The sequence below is a fragment of the Lissotriton helveticus genome, chromosome 3_1 (assembly GCF_964261635.1).
Source record: "Lissotriton helveticus chromosome 3_1, aLisHel1.1, whole genome shotgun sequence".
NCBI lineage: Eukaryota > Metazoa > Chordata > Amphibia > Caudata > Salamandridae > Lissotriton > Lissotriton helveticus.
Window position 1 is genome coordinate 1,168,799,253 of NC_136061.1, and position 22,880 is coordinate 1,168,822,132.

General features: G+C 49.3%; 1 protein-coding gene across 3 annotated transcripts in view; it reads left to right on the forward strand.

The window, feature by feature from the left end:
* Positions 1–19,774, forward strand: part of ZRANB3 (zinc finger RANBP2-type containing 3) — a 929,924-nt gene extending 910,150 nt beyond the window's left edge. For all 3 annotated transcript variants that reach the window (XM_078681806.1, XM_078681805.1, XM_078681807.1), the window contains one exon: positions 19,597–19,774. In XM_078681806.1, the coding sequence (XP_078537932.1) occupies positions 19,597–19,695 (99 nt within the window). In that variant the 3' untranslated portion in view covers positions 19,696–19,774. The remainder of the gene's footprint in view (positions 1–19,596) is intronic.
* The last annotated feature ends 3,106 nt before the right edge of the window (positions 19,775–22,880 follow it).

Sequence of the window (22,880 nt, forward strand, 5' to 3'; positions counted from 1 at the left end):
CACTTACGCTCTAGTTTTAATACTGTACACAGTCGCTAAAATGGACATCCGTCTGTTATTCCTTTTCCTGCAAATGGAAACCTTATGCAGGGGTGCCATAAGGAGGACAACATTTTCAGAAAGTATCCTTAGGAGCAGCTGCTATTCACATTTTATGAGATTTTTGTATCTATTACGTTTAGATTCCTAAAGGCCAACTTGTCTTTCAAAGCCTAATGGTATTAGAAATAATAGTTTAAAAAAAATATATATTTATTGAAAAGAAACAGTCTCACACAGCTTCACGCCTACAACCCTGGGGCCGGCAGCTTGTCAAAAAACAATAAGAAACCCAGCTATTCAGCCAACAACCCAGCGGGCAGGCAGCAAACATTAGCACGTGTGTGAATTGCGCTCTTGATGTACATCAAAACTACCAGTGCAAGGCCTAGTCAACATGCAGTGGTCATTAAATAACACAAAATTATGTAACATTAGGTAGTCCTTTGTCTGATGTGGCGTCAGTATGACTGGTCACAGATCGGGTGGACAGCCGTTGGATCTGCATACTCATATGTCCGTATTGACGTTGCTCCCCGGGTGTCAAACTGCCCTAATGGCGAGACAATCTAGGTGGCGCTGCTCATTATATTCCGCCAACAGCGAATCTAAGTGGTAGAGGTGTGCCCATTGTCATCCAGTGCTGCGGGAGGTGCCTCGTCTTCGTGTGAATCTCTAGTGAGCAAATACGTAGTATAGAGCCCCCAGAAATTCTTAGGTCTACTCCGAGGGAGGAGCAATTCACTGAAATTCTCTGTGTGCTACAATAAAGCATATTGTGGGCACATTGTGTCATTGTGGGTATAGGGCCCTTAGACCAACACATTGCAACCCTCCGCTTAGCTATGAGAAGACCCATGTCCACCAGCCTGCATATTGTCTTAGGCAACCGTTTAGAGTACTCCATAAGAGTAAGGGCCGGGTCTGGAGCGAGTTCTGTGTCCACAATCTTCCCCAACTCTAGAAAGATCGACTCCCAGTATTTATAAACTCCCGGGCAATGCCACGCTAGATGGATAAAATCTGCGTTTTGTGCATGACATCTATCGCATGCCGTGCTATCCCGCAGACCATACCTGTGTAATCTTTCCGGGGTGTAGTACACTCTGTTCACAAACGTAAAGTAAATCAGCCTGTGCCTTCCATGAAATGAAATACGAATGGTGCTAGTACAGCAGTAGGTCCACATAGCGTCATCGATGTTATGTTGCACATCTCGTTGCCAGGCCAGCCGGGCTTTAGTGTATCGATTTGCTCTGTGTGACATAGCTATCTTATAGATGTTAGACACCATCTTGCATGGCGACTCAGCTTTAATGACATAGGACAGTTCTAGCATCTCAGGTGGTTCTTGTAGGTCTGGTCCCAACATTCCATGGAGTGCCCTCCTGACTCTGTGAAACTGAAACTGTTGTAGCATGGTGTTAGTGCCTGCCACGGTCCTCACTTCCTCCCAAGTTTTAACTGTGCCATCCTTAAATAAATCCCCCACCGTTGTTACGTTCAAGGTTTGCAACGCCTGTATTACCCCACTATCTCTACATGGTGCCAGCCATAATGTCCACTCAATAGGCATAACCGGGGAGTACAGCAATGCCCCCGCTTGTAATTGCAGTAATTTATGCCAAGCATGGCGAATTGAATTAATGGAGTCTAAAAGTCCCATCCTACAGTCAGCGGGTTAAAATATCATGGCCGGAAGGGGGAGCGGTTCTACAAATTGTTGTTCCATACGGAGAAACGGGACACCTGGTGAGCCACGGATCCAATAGTAAGCCTGAGCGCCCTGTGCCGCCCTGTAGTACAGCACTAAGTCTGGCACGCCCAGCCTCCCCATGTGGTAGGACAGTGTAAGTATCCACCATTGGACCCTCGCATGTTTACCTGCCAGGCTAATTTTACCAATGCTTGGTTGACTCTTTGAAAAATGGAACGTGGCAAAACTATGGGTATATTCGTGAAGAGGAACAGGAATCGGGGCAAGCAAGACCACCATCTTCATAATATAAATTCTACCAAGTAGAAACAGTGGTAACCTAATCCAAGCCTCTACGTCATCCTCCGGACGACTTACAGCAGTGCCGTAATTTTCTCTGCATACAATCTCCATGTCCGTGTGTAGGCGGATACCCAGGTACCGTATCGAATCATGGTAACGGGAAATCCGGCTCAAAGTGCGTTGTGACCGGAGTGAGTGGAAATATTATGGACTTGGCCCAGTTTATCCGCAAGCCTGACAGTGCACCGAAGTGTACCACTTCCCGGAGGACTCAGGAGAGATTGACCTCCGGCTCGCCGACGTATAACAACGTGTCATCTGCGTAGATGGACACAATAATCTTATAACTCGGAAAACTGACGCCTTTGTGGCTATGATATTCTTTTAATGCGCACGCTAGTGGCTCAACTACCAGAACGTATAAAATGGGAGACAGCGGACAGCCTTGTCTCGTCCCTCGCGTTACCATGATTGGTTCCGTCACCAAATTCCCTATATTTACACGGGCCGAGAGTGAATTGTAAAGTACCCTGGTCAATTGCAGAAAGACTGTGCCCAGTCCCATCCTAGACAATACCTGTCGCATGAAAGGCCATTCGACAGAATCAAAGGCCTTTTCCATATCGAGGAAGACCGCAACCGCCTTAGAGTCCTGCTTGGTATGTTGCATTGTCCCAAACACCGTACGAAGATTGTAAGTAAGGTTCTTGTCTGGAATGAACCCCGCCTGTTCAGGCGCCACCAAAACCGGTGCTAGGGGGGCCAGCCGATTAGCAAGTATCTTAGCGAATAATTTAGTGTTAAAGGAGAGCGGACGATAAGAACCACACTCGTCTAAAGGTTTACCTGGTTTAGGGATGGTGACAATGACCACTTCTCTCATCAACAGAGGCATTGTGCCTGACACGACACATGTCATCGAAAAGCTCAGAGAGGTGCGGTAGCAATAATTCCGTAAAGGCTTTGTAGAACCCGACCGTCAGACCATCTGCTCCTGGAACGCTGGCTGCCTTCATGCTAGAAAAGGCCAATAATATCTCGTCCTTTTCAATAGGTCGCATGAGAAACTCCTGGTGAGTGTTGGTGAGAAACGGCAATTTAATATCTTCGAGATAGTCAAGGATCTCATCCTCCACGTCGGATGACCGGGATGTATATAGTTCTGCATAAAATTGCCTGAACCTGTCCGCATAAGCTGCTTCATCAGATAACATCTCACCCTCCTCCGATCTAACCTCAGTAACTAGTGTTTTGCCGCGTTTAGCTTTCAGCGTTTGTGCAAGTACCGAACCAGGCCTGTTCCCCTCCCCATAGACCTGTGCCATGGCATATTTGCCTAAGTGTTTAATTTCACTGTCGGCCGCTTCCAGATATTCTTGTAGCGAGACTTTGATCTCTTGTGTCAGTGTCTTGTCCATACACTCTAATTGCCGTTGTTCCAGGGTTCCCAACTTCTTTTCCAAAGCAGGAAGCCTCTGTCGGATAGAGCGTAGAACCCCAGAGTGCTTGGCCATTGCAACTCCACGAATATTAACCTTAAAGGCCTCCCACACGACCTGATAATGATCCACTGACCCCTCATTAACAGTGAAATAGGTTTCAATAGCTTCAGCTAACTCTTCTTTAAAGATAGGGTCTAACAATGAATAGGGGGAAACCGCCAAGTAAATGGCGGGATAGTCTTCCGTGGTGCAGTGATGGCTAGTAGGAGAGGGGAGTGATCCGATAGGGTGCGCGGTAAAACTAAGCATTCCCGAATACACTCCAGGAGTGGCGAAGATGACAGCCAATAATCTGTACAAGTATGTAAATTATGATAACCGGAATAATGCGTGAATCCCCCCCTGTCCGGATGCAGCGATCGCCATACATCGCAAAGACCTTGCTCACCATAGCACTATCAAGCGCTTTGGTCACTGCAGAGGGCTGTCTCAACTGTCCCCCCGACCTGTCCAGATTTGGGTCTTTTGTCAGGTTGAAATCCCCACCCAAAGTAACTGCGTGTCTGGATACCTATGAACTGTGGCTGCAAGCGTTGTGTAAAATTCCGGATGTTCATAGTTGGTGCCATAAACGTTCACTAGAATGAGGTCAATGCCCTTCCCGTGAAGTCTGGAGATCACAAAACGGCCGTCTGTGTCCGAGATTAATTGCTTCAGTGTGCAAGCCGACTTAGGGTTAACCCAGGTCAGCACCCCTCGGGCATGTGTGGTGAAATCTGATGCATTAATATTATCCAATAGGCCTCTTCTGCGCAATAGTGCGCTAGTAAGTGGGAGGTGCGTTTCCTGGATCAAGCCCACATCTACCTTCCGCCTATTCAGGTAGCTCAACACCTTGCATAACTTACGGTGGTCATAGAGCCCCCGAACATTGCACGTGAGAGCGCGGAGGGAGTCCAACGCCTTTGGGACATTAAACTCATTAGGACACACCATCATGTACGTTAGAGCCTATATTGTATTCTGACCTATGCATCAAATCGTTAAGAAGTACATCTTGCAGAAACCAACTTAAAACCTCCAAAACAACCAAACTGTGCCCTCCACCCACCCTCCCCCCACCCACGCCTGCCCCCCCAACTTGGCCGCGAGTCATCCCCAAGAACCACCCTCAATTGACCTCCCACCACCCCCTTCAAAGAAAATGTCCCCTTCTCAGTGTGTAATGCACTCGTGGGCAGATGTTGCTCGGCTCCCCGAGGAGAACAAGAAAAACAATGAACAGCCCCTTTGCCCATGCATCGTCCGCAAACCATAGTGTTACTTCGCATACCATTCTCTTCAAGGCTGCAGCATTTATACAGATACAAAAATATCACACTGTCCAGGACCGGGATCTGGTACCTCCAAGATCAATGTCCGCACCCATCTATAATTCCAGATGTATCGCTACATGACCCAATACTAGTCGCCCCCCTTGCCCCCTCTCCAAACGATATTCAACAGCATATCTGACGTCTCCCCTTCCAATGACTAAAATCCCCCTCTAGTTGAGCCTGCATCGCCTCCCTCTCAGAACAATAAAGAGTAGGTTGAAGAAGACCACAAACGACATAGTCCGATCCAGTCCCAGGGCAGCCCCCTCCCCTTCTAGTCACGAAAACCATACTTATCGGTGATCCGCAGCTCTTCCTCATCAGTCCTGTTCCTCCAAGGATCACCCCGTCGCCATATCAAGCAGTTGCCGTTCCGAGTGATGTCGTTGCTCCTTGGACCAATCCTTAGGGGCCTTCTGCAATGACTTTGTATCTTTAAAGATGTGAGATTGGCCCTGTCTATTGACCCAAATCATTGCAGGGTACAACATAGCGTAGTCTATGCCCAGATCACGCATTTGTTTTTTCATGGGGACCAACTGTCGGCGTGCTTCCTGTACACGGACAGTGAAGTCCGGAAATAGTGATAGCTCCAAACCTTCGTAGGCCAATGACTGTTTTTCCCACGCCAGCCTCAAAGCAGTGTCTCTGTCTCGGTAATTAAGTAGTTTTGCGAAGATTGGTCGTGGCGGTTCTCCCAGGGGGTGGGCGTGGCCCCAGGGAACTATGTGCTCTCTCCACCACAAACATAGTGGAGAAGACCCTCCTCTCCCAGCAGCTTGACCAGCAGGCCTTCAATAAACTGTTCCATTTTCCAGTTGGGGTGGACTGCGGAAGGCCAGTAATTCTGATGTTACAGCGACAAGAACGGGCCTCCAAGTCTTCCGTTTTGTCTTGAAGGCCATGCATCACTTTCCCCAGTTGCTGGTGTTCCGAGTCGAGTCTGGTGTGCGCTTTCTCCACCTCCGTGATCCTTCGTTCCGACATGTCCAGTCTTTCAGCATGTTTGTCCAAGCGCTCGACCATTCTGTCCATTCTATAGGAGAGAGCGTCAATTTTTTTCCCAAGAGAGGTTATACCACTTCGCAAGCTTTTCTCCATTGCCAGCAGCATGCTCCGAATATCTGGACTAGTTTCGGCAGACGTCTGCTTCCTGGCGACTTTGTCTGTAGTAGCATCATGGAACTTGGACCGCTTCTGTTCGAATGAGAGCTTAGGTTGCGCTCTGTCCACTCTCCCCGTTTTCGCACACAGACGGGTCTGTCAGGCCGAACTCTTCCACTCCACAGCCCCAATACTCTAAACACAACACAGCAGAAAAAGCTGAGATGACTCTGAAGGTGGCCCCAGTCACTGTCGACTTATATTCTATCTGTGGGTCAACCCTCGGAGCAGTGCGGTATTGGAGGCGCGCTGCCAGATGTGTGTGCTAGGCAATGTGCTAGTGTTCAGCGTCCCACCCAAGCTCTGCCAACACCAGCCGATCAAGCTTCTCTTGCGGTCTTCCCTAGTCCCACATGTCACACCCGGAAATGCACCCTTCACCCTGCACAGCGTCGTACTCTCTGTGAAAGTGGCACCAAAGAGGACTGAATGATAAGGCAATTGTCAATCCTTTTTCTACTGTGGGATTTTGCTGCGCCCCTGTGGTTCCACCTATGCCAGGGCCACACTGGGTCGGGGGGGGTGGGGGGGGGCTCTGCACTACCAAGGGCTCCGCACCCCATCGGTCTGCAGCTGCAAATGTCCCATTCTGCACTGCTCTTAGTGCCTCTAACACAGCCCCCACAGCTTCTGAAATCAGTTATTCGAATTCCGACCCTGTTTGCTGGGTCTCTGTTCAGGGCGGGGCAGTGCGTGTTTGGTCCCCGGGGCTCAAGATGGAGGACCTCGCGGGTAGCGCACCCCCCAGATGCCGAAGATCTTAGAGAGCATCCACAACCAGGGGGCACACGCAGCGGGCCCAACACCCTGCCACCCCCTATTGCTCACCGATGTCAGAGAGGTACCTTCAGCGGAGGGGCTGCGTGCGTCCGACCCAGGCTCCCTGCTCATCACAGATCATGCGGCCATCACCAGAGTGTCGCGGGCACCCGCGCCTCCAGTCCTGCGACACCCAGGGCTCCGTCTGTCCCCCAAGGCACACTTCACCAATCCACCACCCGGAAGTGCAGCAGTCGCGGCGGGTCTCTCGGTCGGCAGAGATGCCAGGTATGCCTTCAGCTACGCAGCAGGTCGTCTCTCGGCCAAGGACGTCGCCCCGCCCAAATCAAGTACAGGGATCCAAGCCCAGCCAGGCGGATGTCCCCAGGGCGCCCTATCTTCGTCGTTCCCGCTTGCCGGGGAACCAGACTGCGGCCCCTAAAGTCCCAACGTGATCCGGTGCGCAAGCCTCAGCAGGGTGACGAATAAAGAGCACTATGCTGTCGGATAAATGCCGATTGTTAGATGATGTCATGGAGCTAAATGCTCAGGCGGCCATCTTGGTCGCGAGCAAGCTCCGCCCCCCCATTAGAAATAATAGTTGCCTTAGGAATGCATACCTTCGGACGAGATAAGTTGTTAAAATAGATTGTTGGGGGGCATGGCCAAGATGGCGGCGGAATAGGACGTGCTTTTTAGTCCTTCCGGCGCCGCCCGACATTAAGCTTTGTAAATCACCCCTCCCAGTGCCCATCTATGCTAGCAAAGGCGTGCGACGCGTCCCCCAGTTGCCCTGACACTATTGGGGTAACTATTTTGAGGAGTGGTGCGGTCGCCGAGCGGCTCGGAATGGCGAGGCCCTGACCGGCTCTGGGCCGGGCGAACCACGTGGCGGGAGGAGTGTGCGGAGGCCTGCACTCACCGGATCGGCGCTGTGGTGGTCGAGTGCTGCTGGCCCCAACTCAGAGGAGAGGGGAGTGGCGCTGAGGCAGTGGCTGCGGAGGAGAAGGGCTGCGAGGCTGAGTCAGGAGCGGCGCCTGCAGGAGAGTGAAGCGGCGGCCTGGCCGGGAGGAGCACGGGAGGCCTGGACGTCTGGGGCGGCAGCAGCGGTTGAGACCCCCGCAGGGCGGGCGACTGCTCCCGGGCTGCGCGGCTCCGGGCAGTGGCTGAGGACGCCTATACCCCCGAGCAAGGTGAGGAGTATGGGGGCAGCCACAGGGAGGCTTGCGGCTCGGTCCGCAGGACGGCGGCCGGTGCGAGGCCGGAGCGAGTGGGTTGCTCGCTGAGCCCCGGTGTCGAGAACAGAAGCGGCCAGCAGTCGGTGCTTCCAGCGGCTCCTAGTCCAGGGGCCCTGTGGCCTGGAGGGGCCGGATTCCTGGGGGTTGACGGCAGGCCCGGCCAGCGACAGCAGATTGTTGTTCCCTTCTCCCCGGGCGCCTGTGCAAGCACATCAATGGACGGCTGAGAGAGGCCTGGCCCGGGAGCAGTGATCTGCATATTCGCTTCTCGACCCGCGTATCGGCGGGGAGGCCTTGTCATGTTGTGGCTGAGGGAGCAGCCGCTCTGCTGCGTGGGTCGGTGGACACTTTGGATGCCCCTAACAGCTTGCTTCGTGGTGCAGATGAGACAACAGGAGAACGCAAAGGGCAGGCCTTAGCCCTCTAGAGTAGTCGGCTGTTGCGCAGTGAGGCTGGGGTCTCCTGGTGAACGGCCCCGGCGGGAGTGTGCCGTTCGCCCCTGTTCTGAGTCCGGGGAGCTGCGGCCTTGGGAGTTTGGGGGCCGGGAGTCCGCCGCTAGCATATACCTCTGGGCAAGAGGTTTGTTATTGTACTGCCCTTGACTGTGCTGGCGCTCTCCATGCGGCGGCGTCCCGCGACGATCTGGGCAGGCTGCTGGGTCGCTGAGACGTTACCCGCTCTTTCGGAAGCGGGGTAGAACGGCCCTCTCGCACCCCCTCCCGCTTTGGGGGCCTCGGTGGAACCGGGCTTGTGTCTGGGGGCGAAGGTGTGGGCTCTTGGCTGGGGTCCAGTCCGGTAGCCACGCTTCCTGCATAGCCTTCAGTGCTGAGGCACGGGCCCCTCAAGGGGCATGATGGCAGCGGCCAGAAATCGAAAAGACAAGCCCCCGAAGGATGTGCCTCAGAAGGTGTCAGGGCAGTCGGCCTCGCCGGCTGCTGATAAGTCCCCACGACCTGATGATAGCGAGGCACCGGCAACCAAGGCCTTCATGCTAGAATTGTTCTCTGCCATTAAGGAGGATATTTCAGAACTGCGCTCCCAGCTTACGTCTGACCTGAGGGAGATGAGGCACGATGTGGACGCTATGGGGTAGTGGGTGGCGACACTGGAGGAGCATGATCTGGGAACGGCGGAGGACATACATCAACTCCAGCAAAATGTGAATCGCCTAACAGAGCAGAAATTGGACCTTCAGGCCCATGCCGAGGACTTGGAGAACAGATCTCAACGAAATAATTTCCGGATTCGGGCTGTACCGTTGAAGGGCGAGGGGACTGATCTCCGCGAGTATGCAGGAGCCCTTTTTCATCAGATTCTAGATGAGGAGGACCTACAAGATATTCAATTGGACCGTGTCCACCGTGTGGGTCTGCCGTCAGGGCCCAAGGCCCCTCCCCCTGACATATTGGTGTGCGTGCATGACTTTCAGCTCAAAGAAAGGATCCTCCGGAAAGCACGTGATCTGAATCCCCTCCAATTCCGCGACCACCACCCTGCGCTTTTCCAGGACCTGGTGGCCTCCACGCTTGTCAAGCGCAGGGAATTCAAGCCCATCACTAATTACCTGAGGGAGCAAGGCATTCCCTACTCGTAGGGGCACCCGTTCCGGCTTATTTTTAAGTTCAAGGGCAAGCTGGTTCAGGTCCCCTCCCTAGAGTCGGCCTTCGACATTTTGGGACTGGAGTGGGCCGCTCCCACGTCTGGAGAAGATACGTCGCCCAGCAGACAGCGCAGGCGCTCCGCGGAGTTGCAACGAGTTGGAAAGCCTGCTTCCGACATAAAGCCTGACTTGTCAACGAGCCTGCTGGAGAGAGGGGCTGCGGTTGCTTCTGTGGCCCTGGTCACCGATGCGTCTGGGGTCTCTTGAGGTCCGATGGCTTGGCTTGGCACTAACTGGGCCGGTAGCTGGCGCCGGAGGAGACCGTTTACTTGATGCAGATCGGTGACACCCTTATGTCCTTGGATGGAGACGAGTCCTGTATCAGGACCTGGGAAAGTGTGAGGTTGGTGCCATGTTCCCCTGCTATTGGGGCCTGTTTAACGGACTGTCGTTTGCTCTTTTCTAATGTGAATGTTCAATCTTGTGTTTTTCTGGGTTTTCATGTGCGGGGGAATGGGGGGTTTGGGGTAGTTTTGGGGGCTCCGCATCAGCTTTGGGGGGATCTAGGCGAGGATCCAGTGGGCAGTTGGGGTAATGTGGTACAATAGGAGCTCTAGAATAGAAATGTGCATAGGTGATCTGTTCCTCTTATTGACACGATGAGTAGAGATTTGAAGGTAGTGAGCCTCAATGTCAGGGGCCTCAATAGTCCAGTGAAACGCTCTGCTATCTTATCTCTCCTAGAAAATGCGGAGGGTAGTGTGTGCCTGCTACAGGAGACCCATCTCCTCTCTAAGGATGTCCGGTGCATGGCAGACAAGCGCTTTCCGCTCCAGCTGTGGTCTTCGGGACCAAATAAAAAGAACGGGGTGGCCATTCTTTTTAGTGCACGAGAGCATTGCAAAATTATCTCCCAAGTGGTGGACATTAAAGGCAGATTTCTGTCTGTCCGTGTGCAATGGGGGGCGACGCAGTTTACTATAGGGTCCATTTATGCTCCAAATGTTGCCCGGGAGTCCTTCTTGCAGGCAGCTCTCTCGCAGGTGCTGGCGTCACCGGACGCACTGATTCTGGTGGGTGGTGATCTGAACATTGTAATGGAGGCGGGGGTTGACAGGTCGGAGCAGCGGTCCCACCAGTCAGGGGCAATGTCACAGGGGGGGAAGCAGTGGCTCTTAGAGGGAGGGTTGCATGATGTATGGCGCGTTCAGCACCCCCAGGAGCGCGACTACACCTACTACTAAGCAGCCCACAAGATGTATGCGCGCTTGGATAACTTCCTGGCCACATCCTCTCTCCTGCCTCATTTGTCAGCAGCAGATATTATGCCGCGTTTCTTATCAGATCATGCGCTTATTTCAGTTGTCCTTACTTCCAGCGGTGCTAGGCCCCTGCCGGCTGGCTGGCGCCTTCGTGATTCCTTGCTCCACTCAGACTCGGTGGTTGCGAAGATCCGTGAGACCATCGTTCATTACCTTGCCGAAAATGAGGTGGGGGATACGGCTCTCACATCGGTCTGGGAGGCCCTGAAATTAGTAGTAAGGGGCGAATTTATAGCGATTGCAGCGACATATTCCTGCCTGCGCAAAGAGAAGCGAGCTGAGTTAGAGGACTGGGGCACCGAGGGTTTGGAGGGAGTTAGAGGCGAAGCGGCGCATGTTGAAGCACCTTGACTTAGATAGGGCCGCGCATACCTTATTACGCATGCGACACAAGTTCTACCTATGTGGGGACAAAGGGGAACGGATGCTTGCGCACAGGTTACGGGCACGCACTCAATTGACCGCTATCCAAACCATTAGGGGCCCTCAAGCGACAGAGCACACCACTGATGCTGCCAATGTGGATACTTTTCGCCAATTCTATCAGACCCTATATATGAGAAGGAGGGGGTGTCCTCTAAGGGAGTGATGGACTATCTTGAGACATGCAGAGTTATACCCCTCCATCGGGAGTCGGCGGAGGCTCTAGACTCGGCGATCCGCATTGAGGAGGTCATCTTGGCTATTGCAAAGTTGAAGGTAGCTAAATCCCTTGGGCCAGATGGCTTTTCCGCTATATTTTATAAAAACCTGTGTGGAGCTGGCTCCTCTTTTAACCCGCATTTTTAATTCCATTCTTGATACGGGAGCGGTGGCTCCGCCCATGGCAGAGGCGGCCATTACGCTCATTCTTAAACCTGGGAAAGACCCTAAAGAGTGTGGCTCGTATAGGCCGATCTCGCTGCTCAACATCGATGCCAAGTTGTTTGCGGATGTGCTGGCGGCGAGGCTTACCCCCTTGATGGACAGAATCATTGAGCCGGGTCAAGCGGGATTTATTCCAATACGGCAATGGGGGGGACAACACTAAACGGTTGCTGCACCTCATGGACTTGGTCCATCGCTCTAGGACGCAGGCTTTCTTGCTTTCTATAGCTGCGGAAAAGTTTTTCCGACCGCGTAGACTGGGACTACTTGTTCGCTGTGTTGAAGGCGTTCGGGGTGGGGGATAATTTCCTGCAGTGGGTTCAGTGCCTCTATGCAGTCCCTAAGGCGGCCATGCGTGTAAATGGCTGCAGATCTGCCCTTTTCCCCATTACTAGGGGAACGCGACAGGGGTGCCCCCTCTCCCCGTTTGCTCAGTGCGTTCGGTCGAACGTAGATCTCACCGGGATCAAATTTGGGGCTGCTCCTCATAAGATCAGTCTTTACGCATACCATGACATTCTTGCATTAACCCACCCTCACTCCTCCTTGCGGTGCCTCTCGACGGAACTCTTGGAGTTCCAGAAGGTAGCGTGCTTTAAAGTCAACTTTTCTAAATCGCAAATTCTTAATCTTTCTATCCCTGAGGCAGACGTACTGGATCTGAGGCAGGACTTTGCTTTCCAATGGGCGCACTCCGACATTCCGTACTTCGGTGTCCGATTGGCCCCTTCTATTGCTAAAACAGTGTCCCTGAACTATAAAGTGCTGGTTGATCAGGTTACCAAAACCCTCTCGGACTAGTCCCGTCTTAATTTGGCCTGGTATGGGAGGTTGGCGGCTCTGAAAATAACAGTACTCCCCCGCATATTATACCTCTTTCAAATGCTACCTTTGAGTCCTCTGCAGGGCACCCTACGGAAGCTGCAGGGGCTCCTCAATAGGTTCTTATGGAACAATAAACGGCTGCGGCGGGCATTGTCCGTAGCGATCACCCTGAAGGCGGCAGGGGGGCTGGGCTTTCCCCTACTGATAGCGTACTTTCAAGCATCTTGCCTTAGGTACATAGTCGAATGGAACAGGCCCCTGTCTAGTAAACATTGGAACTTTATGGACCAGACAGTGGCAGGTTGTAATATTTGGCGGGACTTGTGGTTGCCGCGCAAGCATAGAGCCTGGGGCCTTTATTCCTCCCCGGTGACTTCCACGACCGTAAAGGCATGGGATCAGCTGGCGCAACGCGAGGGGTGGACTACGTTCCCCTCCCCAATGTCCCCTATCGTTGATAACCCGGATTTTCCTCCGGGCCGCGCGTCCTCAGTCTTCCATCACTGGCGAGAGGAAGGCTGTAAGAGGGTGGGTTCCCTCTTTGACTTAGATGGCCTGATTCCGTTCACCCGTCTACTCACGGAGTTCTTCCAACTGCCGATGGCTGACGCTTTTCACTACTCACAGGTGGCACACTGGGTGACCCAACCAGCCAATGCAGCCTCCATGTCCCGGCTCTTGACGGCATTTGAAAAAGGGTTGGTCTGCAAGAAAGAGGACCGGAGACTCATCTCGGAGCTATATGCGATGATTTTGAGCCAGCCTCGGAAGCAGCGTACGTCCGCGCAAGTCCGCTGGGAAACGGAGTTGGGGCGTCCGTTGACGAGAAAAGAGCATGTTTTCTATCACACACAGCACACGGCCTCAAATACGGCGGGCACCGAATCGGCATACAAGGTAGCGGCCTATTGGTATTACACTCCACCGCGCGTTAGAGCATGGGACGTCACCAGGTCGGGCCTCTGCTGGCGGGGGTGTGGTCTTTCAGGGACACTGGCGCACTTGTTATGGCACTGCCCGAAGTTGGGGAGGTATTGGACCATGATCTTAGATGAGTTGAATGCTGCGTTTCAGATTACATTCCCTCGGATGCCGGAGCATACACTGTTGGGTCTTCCCCACCCTAAGTTTTTTCCCCTGCGCTCGCTGAAGGGTAGGCAGATTGCGCTGGCTTTGTTAGCTGCGAGGCAGGTTCTTCTAGTGCGCTGGGGTTCCCCGACTGTACCTGACCCCCGAGACTGGTTTCAAAGACTCTGGCACATTCTAGCAATGGAACGACTTTTACTGGTAATGGATGAGAAGCTTTCTGAATATGCTAAGCTCTGGGGCAAGTTCTTACAGCTCCTATCCAAAGACCTCCGAGAAGTAACTTGCCCGAATTATCTACAGATCTTGCAACTCATTCCTTTAGAGTCAGAGGGGGTTAAGCCCGTGGATTGAGTTTTGCCTGGCAAGAGCAGGTGGATCCTGGAGAGTGACCAGCGCAGATAGAAGCTGATGCGGGGCGGGCTGGGATTGGGAGGGGGGTCGTTCTTTGGGGAGGAGGGCTGGGGGGGGGTTCTGTTTTTTCTTCTTCTTTCTTGTTTGTTACTTGATAAAAGGCGGGGGTCATGGCACAGGCGGGGCTGCTCCTCAAGTTCTTTTTTGCCTACGCGGGGTCGTCCTCCAGGATGTAGGCCCAGACGCTGTGTCATTCCAATAAGTCTACGCCCTGCCGGCAAGTTGATGTGGGCAGCTGGGCTGTGTACCATAATGCATTCCTGCATAATAAAAATGATTGACTCTAAAATAGATTGTTGTGAGGGTGCAATTGTTTGTACTTAAATTTCTGACTTACATCAAGAAACAGGACAAGAAAACAAAATCCATAACCATGGGTGTTTGCATATTAATTAATTTTATGACAACAGACACAATGAAGCAGTAATACCTGAGCTGTGTTTTGGGGGATTTTTTAAACAACTTTATTAAACATTTGCAAGGAACTTGCAGATTATCTTATATCTTAGTTTTTCCCCATATATGGTAGTGTAAAATTGCACAAAAGTGTCCATGACACCTTCATCTGTAGTCTGTCACTGTGTCTTTCTGCCCTTTTGAAATTCCTGGACATGTTGTTGAATGTTATATGATAGTAACCTGTCTGGTTTGTCACTCTTTTCGTACTGTGTGTGTTTTAGATACAATAACATTTGGGCCTCCCCCTTGGTCAGCAGGTCTCTCAACTCTCCTTTAGCTCTACCAAACTCTCTGTAGACTCTTTTCGTACCACTGGATTTATTGTTTACAGTTGCTCTGTTTCAGAAATCTAAGTCCAGAGTTTTATTCTAGACAATCTAATAAAAGCTATCATATGATTTATACATTTTGCCCTTATCACTGCCTTAGCTGCATCCTACACTGCTGACCAGGACATTCCCTAGGATTAATTTTCTTTGAATAATTGTCTACCAATTCTCTTGTGTGACCTAAGAGTGGATCGTGGAATGCTATTTTGTTCTTATTCTGTTTCCATGGGAGGCATGGTGCAGGGGGCATAAACACCCATCAACATTGAAATGGGTGCATGATCAGATATTATTTGAGTGTCTTTTGTAGTGGCTCTGACTGATGGTAACAATGCAGGTATAACTACACAGTGTGTTGTTCCTAACCAAAACTAGGGTATCACCATTTGTATACCTTAGTGTTTGAAAAGTTGGAGAGAGTGTTTTACTTGTTGAGCCATAGCCCTCCTCACCTGGAAGGGTGGCATGCTTCATCATCGGGTTAGCCCCTCATTGGGTCAGCGCTGCAATACCCAACGGACCGCTGGACCTGGGCTCTTTGCCAGAGATCTTTTTCTCTCTATTTCCCATGCAAAAGTCAACTAGACTTGGTGAAGTTCAGGAGCTATTCGCTAGCTGAATCTGCAGACTGGTTGAATTTAAATTTTAAATTAAGTAAGGTACCCCTTTGTAAGTATTTTATTATGGGGGTCACTGTTAAGGATGAAAAACAAACTGGAATATATATTAGGGAGTAATGTTCCTCAATACTCTCCTAATCGGTCAACATGTTTCTTGCCCCGCTAAGACTCCACGGAACTATCGCAATTCATCAAGACCAAATAAACCTAATCTATATATAGTGGGTCCCTAATCAAATCCATATGGACCCACACAAATAATCACCCAAGTATGTGTTCACTTGGGTATAGTGTTATACCTCTTTCATTTTAGATGGATGATTCCCAACACTAAAACCTACCTGAAACATACAAGCATTCAAATCATGATTTGAGATATTGATTTAAAAAAAGAAGGGTATGTATCATGGATCAGGAACCTGACTCATCACTCCATTTTTAAATTTGGTACCACAAGATCCATGTCAACACCAGTGTAAAGCCCATCATAAATAAGACACTCACTCCAGTCTCAAATGTGTAAGACACTTGTGTTCCATATCCACAGGACTGTGTGAACACACTGTGAATAGTCGGATCGATCAGAGTGCAATAGAAGATGGCATCACAATTTCTCACCCAGTTCCCGCTGGATTTATGCCCCTTGGGGCTCATAGGATACTAGGCCACTCGTAGGTATACTCTGAGTGTGAAAATAATGGTCTTAAGTCTCCACCATACTAATAGACCAGAATATACTGCCCACAGCTGTACTTACTTCTACCACTCGGGTCCTACCCCATCTCTACAGTCCCGGAGATACCGGTTTGGACCGGGCGTGTAGAATTTAAGCTCATTGGTTCCATGTCTCACTCACTTACGTGATCTTATGCAAGCGTGACCCATGACAGCGTCATGACTCGGTGACCACATCGGGCATCCCCACTGTTTTTGTGTCTCTTTTCACACGCCATATTGAAAGTGAAAAGGCTGTTAGTCGCTGTATTAAAAGGGATCCCTAATCCAAATCTTAGTTGCTGAAAAAATCCCTCATAAGTGGCTGAATGTACCCTGTAAAGAGCATCTATACTGCACGTTATTTAAATTAGGTTAATATCTATTGCTAGTTATCAATTCCGAATGGTGCTCAGCCTAATTGCCCCTCACATACCGCACAAATGCCTATTGGTGTGTCATGTCGCAACTCCTAATCTCTGCTATCAATTGTTATTACAGGGAGCCTAACAATAAGATGCTCATATATTTGGAAATGGTTATGAGTTATATGTATGTTGCACTATAAGAATCCCAAAGGTTAGATTTATCATTGCATAAACCTGATGTAGAGATTAATTCCCCAGGCATGCTAATTCACTCCATGGGATATCATCAATGAACCCATTAATGTGAGCTTTCAACCGGAATACCCATGGTATTGATTGTAGATTGTCACTATGTTTTAGGGATTCCAAAATAAACGACTCCATGTCATTTTTTAGGTATTATTCATCTCCAAAAAGTGTGCACTTAGTTTTGTGGTGATTTTATTGCACCTAATCCCACGCCTATGTTCATTAATGTGTGTTTTTACCGCTCTCGTCATCATAACCACATATTCTTATTGACAGGGACATGTTATCATGTTGACACAGTTCTTCGTGTTACATTTAGTATGTTTGTTCAAGCTCTACTTTTTTCCATCATTTTGTCAACCTACTTACATTACAATGCCCACACAGAAAATGACATGTTACAGGAGGTAATCCCCAATCACAGTGCTTCTTCTGCAATTTTTGTCTGGGTCTGATATGAACCGAGCTGTCTCTTAGGTTCCTGGTGCATTTGAAGGCAAACCGAGGGCGGTCAAAGTTCAGTGACCCACTATTTATTATGTTCCATCATTTGTTAATAATCTTCCTTATTTTATTAGAACTAGGAGTGAGAGTTGTGACACAAGTAAGTGCTTTTGATATTTCTGGAGGCTTTTGTTCCAGTAATGCATTTTGGTTATTCCTGGCCTCTTGCATGCCATATTAATAATATGGTTGGGATGTTTTCTTTTGAGCAGTTTCTACCCCAGTGTATCGGCTTGTTGATCATAATCCTGCATTTTGCTACAATTTCTTCTGATCCTTAAAAATTGTCCGAATGACAAATTATTTCTCAATGATCTTGGATGATGGCTGTTGTAATGTAAAAAGCTGTAACGGTCTAGCTTTTTTATGAGGGTCTTCGTTTTCAACACACCATTCTCAATAGTGATGGTCAGATCCAGGAATGACAACTCCTTATCGGAAACATTCTTAGAAAATCTTAGGTATGGGTAAAGGGAATTAACCCATTAAACAAACACGCTCTCCTCTCCATACAATTAGAATGTCGTCAATAAACCTGGGCCACAGGGGGATTTTATTTCTGTATGGGTTATTATCACATAAAATAAAGGTTTCTTCAAAATGGGACATGTACAAGCTAAGATGGGAAAAAAACTATCTGCCCATCATTGTCCCTTATCCTTGTAGGTATAAGGTATCCCTAAATTGGAAAAAAATATATATGTCAATGTTATAGATGCTCACTCAATAATGAAATGTATTGGTGTCAGAGAATTCCAATCACTACATCTCATAATTTCCTCTATCACTTCTATAGTTGAATCTTGGGCAATTTTAGTATATAATGCTTCAACATCCAGGGAAATGAATAAATCAACACTGCCCTTGAGGTTGATGTGATTGGTCAGATTAAGACCATCTTGTGTGTCTTTCAGCACTTATTACTTGCAGGGTTTAAGTCTGAGCACCCAGACTGGTCAGAGAGTCAGACAGTTGGGACTGGTGTGGATCGGGAGGAAGTGGGGTAGTTGTAGAAAAATGACAATGTACCTCATCACTGTGTCTCTCATCGTCGTCGTCTCTCCTGCATCTTGAGTCTGGCCGGAACGAAAGCAGGAAACGCACAGTCTCCTCTAAGCCAATCAAGACGCTGCTGTCAGCAGCACCGTGATTGGTCTGAGCGCAGTTGTTCGGCACTGAGACGGGGACTCTGGGCATGTTCATGTTCTCCACCAGGCTGTACTACAGCCTGGTGGAAAACATGCAAAGTGCGCATGACCGTTTGGCCGGGCAAATTGTCATGGGCACTTAGAGTGTCCACCACGCCCCTATCCCCCTCCCCCCCCCCCTGCTCTGTGAGCAGAGCAGCCCCACACCACAAAACTAAAAATAGAATGATAATAACATTGTGTTATTATTTTATTTTTCCTTTTTTACATTGCTGAAAAGCAGCTGGGCGATGCTCAGCTGAGGAGCCGCCTCTGGCAGGGGGTTAGACTGAGATTTATGAGAACTCAGGACGTCCTTGATGCTCTGAGCCTTCGGTGTCTTAACTCTGTCCACCACCATTTGAGAAATGCAAGGCCGCTGTTGTGCAGTAAAAAAAAAAGTGGCATAGAATGTCTGTTGAACGAGCCCAGACCGGAAAGAGTCAATAGGCCACTCCAAGGTCCCTCAGATAAACGCTGGGGGCAGCCCAAATACAATTCAGGTCTCCTTTTATGCGAGGGGATCAAAGGATCATGGACCACTTCATTCAAATTTAATCCTCCAAACCAAGAGACTGCAAGTTGAAAATTGGGTCAGCTCAATGAAGGTACCATCCCAAGTGAAGTAGCTTCCTCCTGATTTCATAGTCATTCATTTTAATTAAATGCTGGCTTCACTTCTTCTAGTACACATGGGCTCTTTGGAACCATGAGTCGACACACCCAGACTCGTCCCATCTGCCTCTCGCAGTCATGAGGATATCATTCTCCTTCTCTCACCTAGTTACAGGGAGGGAGAAAGGAGGTCTAGATGTGGTGTAATTATAAATGCCATGCGTATTCAAAATATTGTAATGTCACTAATGAAAAATGACTAAATATTACAATTTGAAAATGTTTTATTCTATTTTGTTTCATTTAAAACTGGCGTATTACTTTGCAAATTAACAACTCTTAGTAAGAGTCAGGTTATCTCTTGTGTATCCTTTTGTTGATTTGAGATACTAAATTACTGTTTACTTTCTCTTTTTTAAGAGGACGGCCAAGCAAGCAAAGGAAAGAAGCCAGGCCAAGAGACTTTCTGTTGCCTCTAAACATTCATCGGATATCACCAAATTCTTCACCAGAAGCTAGAGTTTTTAAACATCCTACGGATTTTAAACCATGTTTGTTGTTTATATTTTTTCAATAAAGATTACATTTTCTACCAGTATTCGCTGAAAATATTTTTTGAAGTTTTATATATGATGGGGCGGGGCAGACACTGTAGCTCCTAGTCTTTGTGAAAAAATTCCCTTTTTAAAAATAACACATACTTACACTATGGGCTGCCCCTTTTATAGCACCAACAAAACTTATTTGCAAGGTTGATCAGTGTCTAATGGCAGAGGCAAGCTAAACAAATAATTACATTTCACCTAGAGTAATGTCAGTGTTTCTATCTTTTTACATACAAACCATACTGTTTCATTCTGGCTTTTCCAAATTCAAAATTTTTTGAGTAGCCTGTGACATACTGGTGGGACCAGAAACCACTTCTATAACTGTTCATGTCATACATTTGAGTGCCGGTAATGTCCACACATGTGCATCATATGCGGAACGCCACTTCTTAGCACATATGCCAACCTTGCTAATTCCTTGTTTTTCCCTACTGAACACTGTGGTTTAGAACCAGCTTCTCAAGCTCAGTAAATTTCAGGCCTGGTACCCACTGATCTATTTTTGTTGTTTTTCTCTTAATATCCATCTTCTTTTAGCATGCGTTGCTTTGCTATAGCATTTGAGGTTTAAGTCATAAACCTCATGTCCCCTGTTTCCAGCAGCTACATGATTGGGATGAGTCATGGAGTCCTTGTGCCATGTTATATGTCTACTATTAGTATGAAGCCCCTCCGTAACCATCTCCCTTGCATGCACTGCAAGGGTTTCATCAATGTAAGAATCAGGTAGCGAGTACTGGATATGGTCATCCAACACTGTACAGAGTACCCTTTCTAGTGGTGTGGGTAATAAGTCATTCCACTCGGATATTCCCCTTCCCCCATGGTGATCACTCTCTCTTATTCGCAGATGGTGCAAGTAAGCTTATAAAAGTACTACGTTGGAAGACTGTTCCCCACCCAGTATTAGACTGCATGTTTCAGCTGGGATCAGTTATAATAGTTTATGAAAGGGGTGCTAGGCTCGCAGGTGCCCTGATTCTTTGGTGACAGAAATCATTCTAGTTCTGGAGACTTCATTGCACCATCAAGATGGCCCTGGCCCCTTTTGTAGGTATTGGAGTCTTAAGCTACAGTTGCCACATGGCATTGAAGCTGTCTTACTTTCTGAGTATTGGGTTGTAGGCCTTCTTCACTAAAAGGTTAAGCAAGTCTCCTTCCTAGGCAGAGGTCAAAGTATCAAGTGTGAGTTTGTTATGGTGGCGTAGCCCTAAACAGCAGTCAAGCCAGTCCAGCCCTATGAAAGGAGACTGTAAAACATCTCCACTATGTCAAGATTCAAGCCACTTGTGTAGTCAAGGGGGCAGGATTATGAGGAAGCACGCAAAAAACACTATGAAGTCTAGAATTTAGAGACGACCCCTTATTCCTTGTGAGACGATTGGGAAACATGACACTTTCCCCACGGTCCCTAAGGCACGTAAAATGACGTGGCTGGAAGAAATCAACGCTTGGCTTTCAGCTTTGCTCCCGTGTTTCTCAAACTCCGGTGGACCCTTTTCTTCCTGGCGTTCGAGTGCGGTTTTGAACTCCCTCGTCGTGTCAAGATTAGACCTTCCTTGCTGTAGTATTGTAAAGATTCTTTGCGGTACTCTCGCACCCAGCCCTGCGAGCCCTCGCTCTCTCCCTTCCACCCTTTTGCCCGGGTCTTCCTTTTCCCTTCCCGTTATTTCTGTCTGTGCTTCCATCGCAGGTATCTAGCTCCCCTTCTTCTGTCCAGAGGCTAGTTACAGCCGTGTCCTACAGCCATCTTGCTGTTTGGGGTGCTTCAGTCCCTGCACCTTTTTAGGTTTCGCCTCGTCGAAAGCTGCGCCGCGCAGCTTTTCGGCGCAGGCAAAATCTTATGAGAATAATATGTGGGCTTTGTTCCGCCTCTGTCTTCCATTGGCTAGCTCCGTAAATGGAGGCTAGCCATTGGAAGAGAGAGGCGTCCGTCATTGTGCGAGGCGATTGGTGGGCGTTCCCGGCGATTTTTTCTCATCCTGCCCCTTTGACAACGTCATTGCGGTGGTGGGCGGTTCCTATTTTTTTTTGGGGGGGGGGGAAGGTTTGTTTTGGTCATTGCAGGCCGACCGTTGCCGGAAGAAGTCCAGGTGAGTGCTTTTTCTTGCCTTCTGCTTTGCCTTTCTTGCCGTTTGCCGTTCCCGCCCCCCCTCCCGCTGTCCGTGCCTTTCCCGTCCCCCCTCCCGCTGTCCGTGCCTTTCCCGTCCCCCCTCCCGCTGTCCGTGCCTTTCCCGTCCCCCCTCCCGCTGTCCGTGCCTTTCCCGCCCCCCTCCCGCTGTCCGTGCCTTTCCTTCCCCCCCTCCCGCTGTCCGTGCCTTTCCTTGTTTTACTTTGAGGGTCCTCTCAGAGATGACCCCCACCCCCCACAGTATCCAGCGAAAGCATACAAATATGATGTAATATTATGTATTTGCCGTGCTGCAGTGACTCGGAGATCTGACACAGCTGCTGCCGCATTTCCCACCACGTAGAGTATCTCACGAGAAAGGGGTTCACGGTGACCGGCCCCAGAGCCAAAGCTTCCGGGGCGCACACAACGATGGAAGGTCTCTCCGTCCGCGTCTGTCGCTTTTAACTCACACTTCGGATTCTGAATAAAATCCTTTTTTATGTTACCCCAGGACTGTACGCTAAATAAATCAAAATTCACGTAGTTCTAAAATAGTCTGGTTTTACTCTTTTAGGAAATATTGGAATTTGGTGGCCTCTTAAAAAGGCCTTCGCATCCTTCTAAAATACGTAGATGTATTAATAGGAAGGTAGAAATAGGAACACAACTCAAATTAGTAGTAGTTCATGTAAGAGTTCTTGGCAAAGTTTTGTGGCTTCGGAGCACTATAGGTAGCAGAGGTTTCAAACTTGCTGCGCTCATTTCTTTTTTCAGTTTTGGGCTTCCTTTCACAAGTATCGTGAAACTGCACGTGACATGTTCAATGCAAGCGTCCACCAGAGACAAATACATCATTTCACTAGTGCAAAAGAACCGCCCTTGCGGGGACAGGCAGGCTACACTCGTCCCTTCACAGTGTAAGCGGGAGTGCCTGTGTATTGTTCAAGGTGCGAAGGCCCGTTCCAACCGCGGCGGTGACCTTT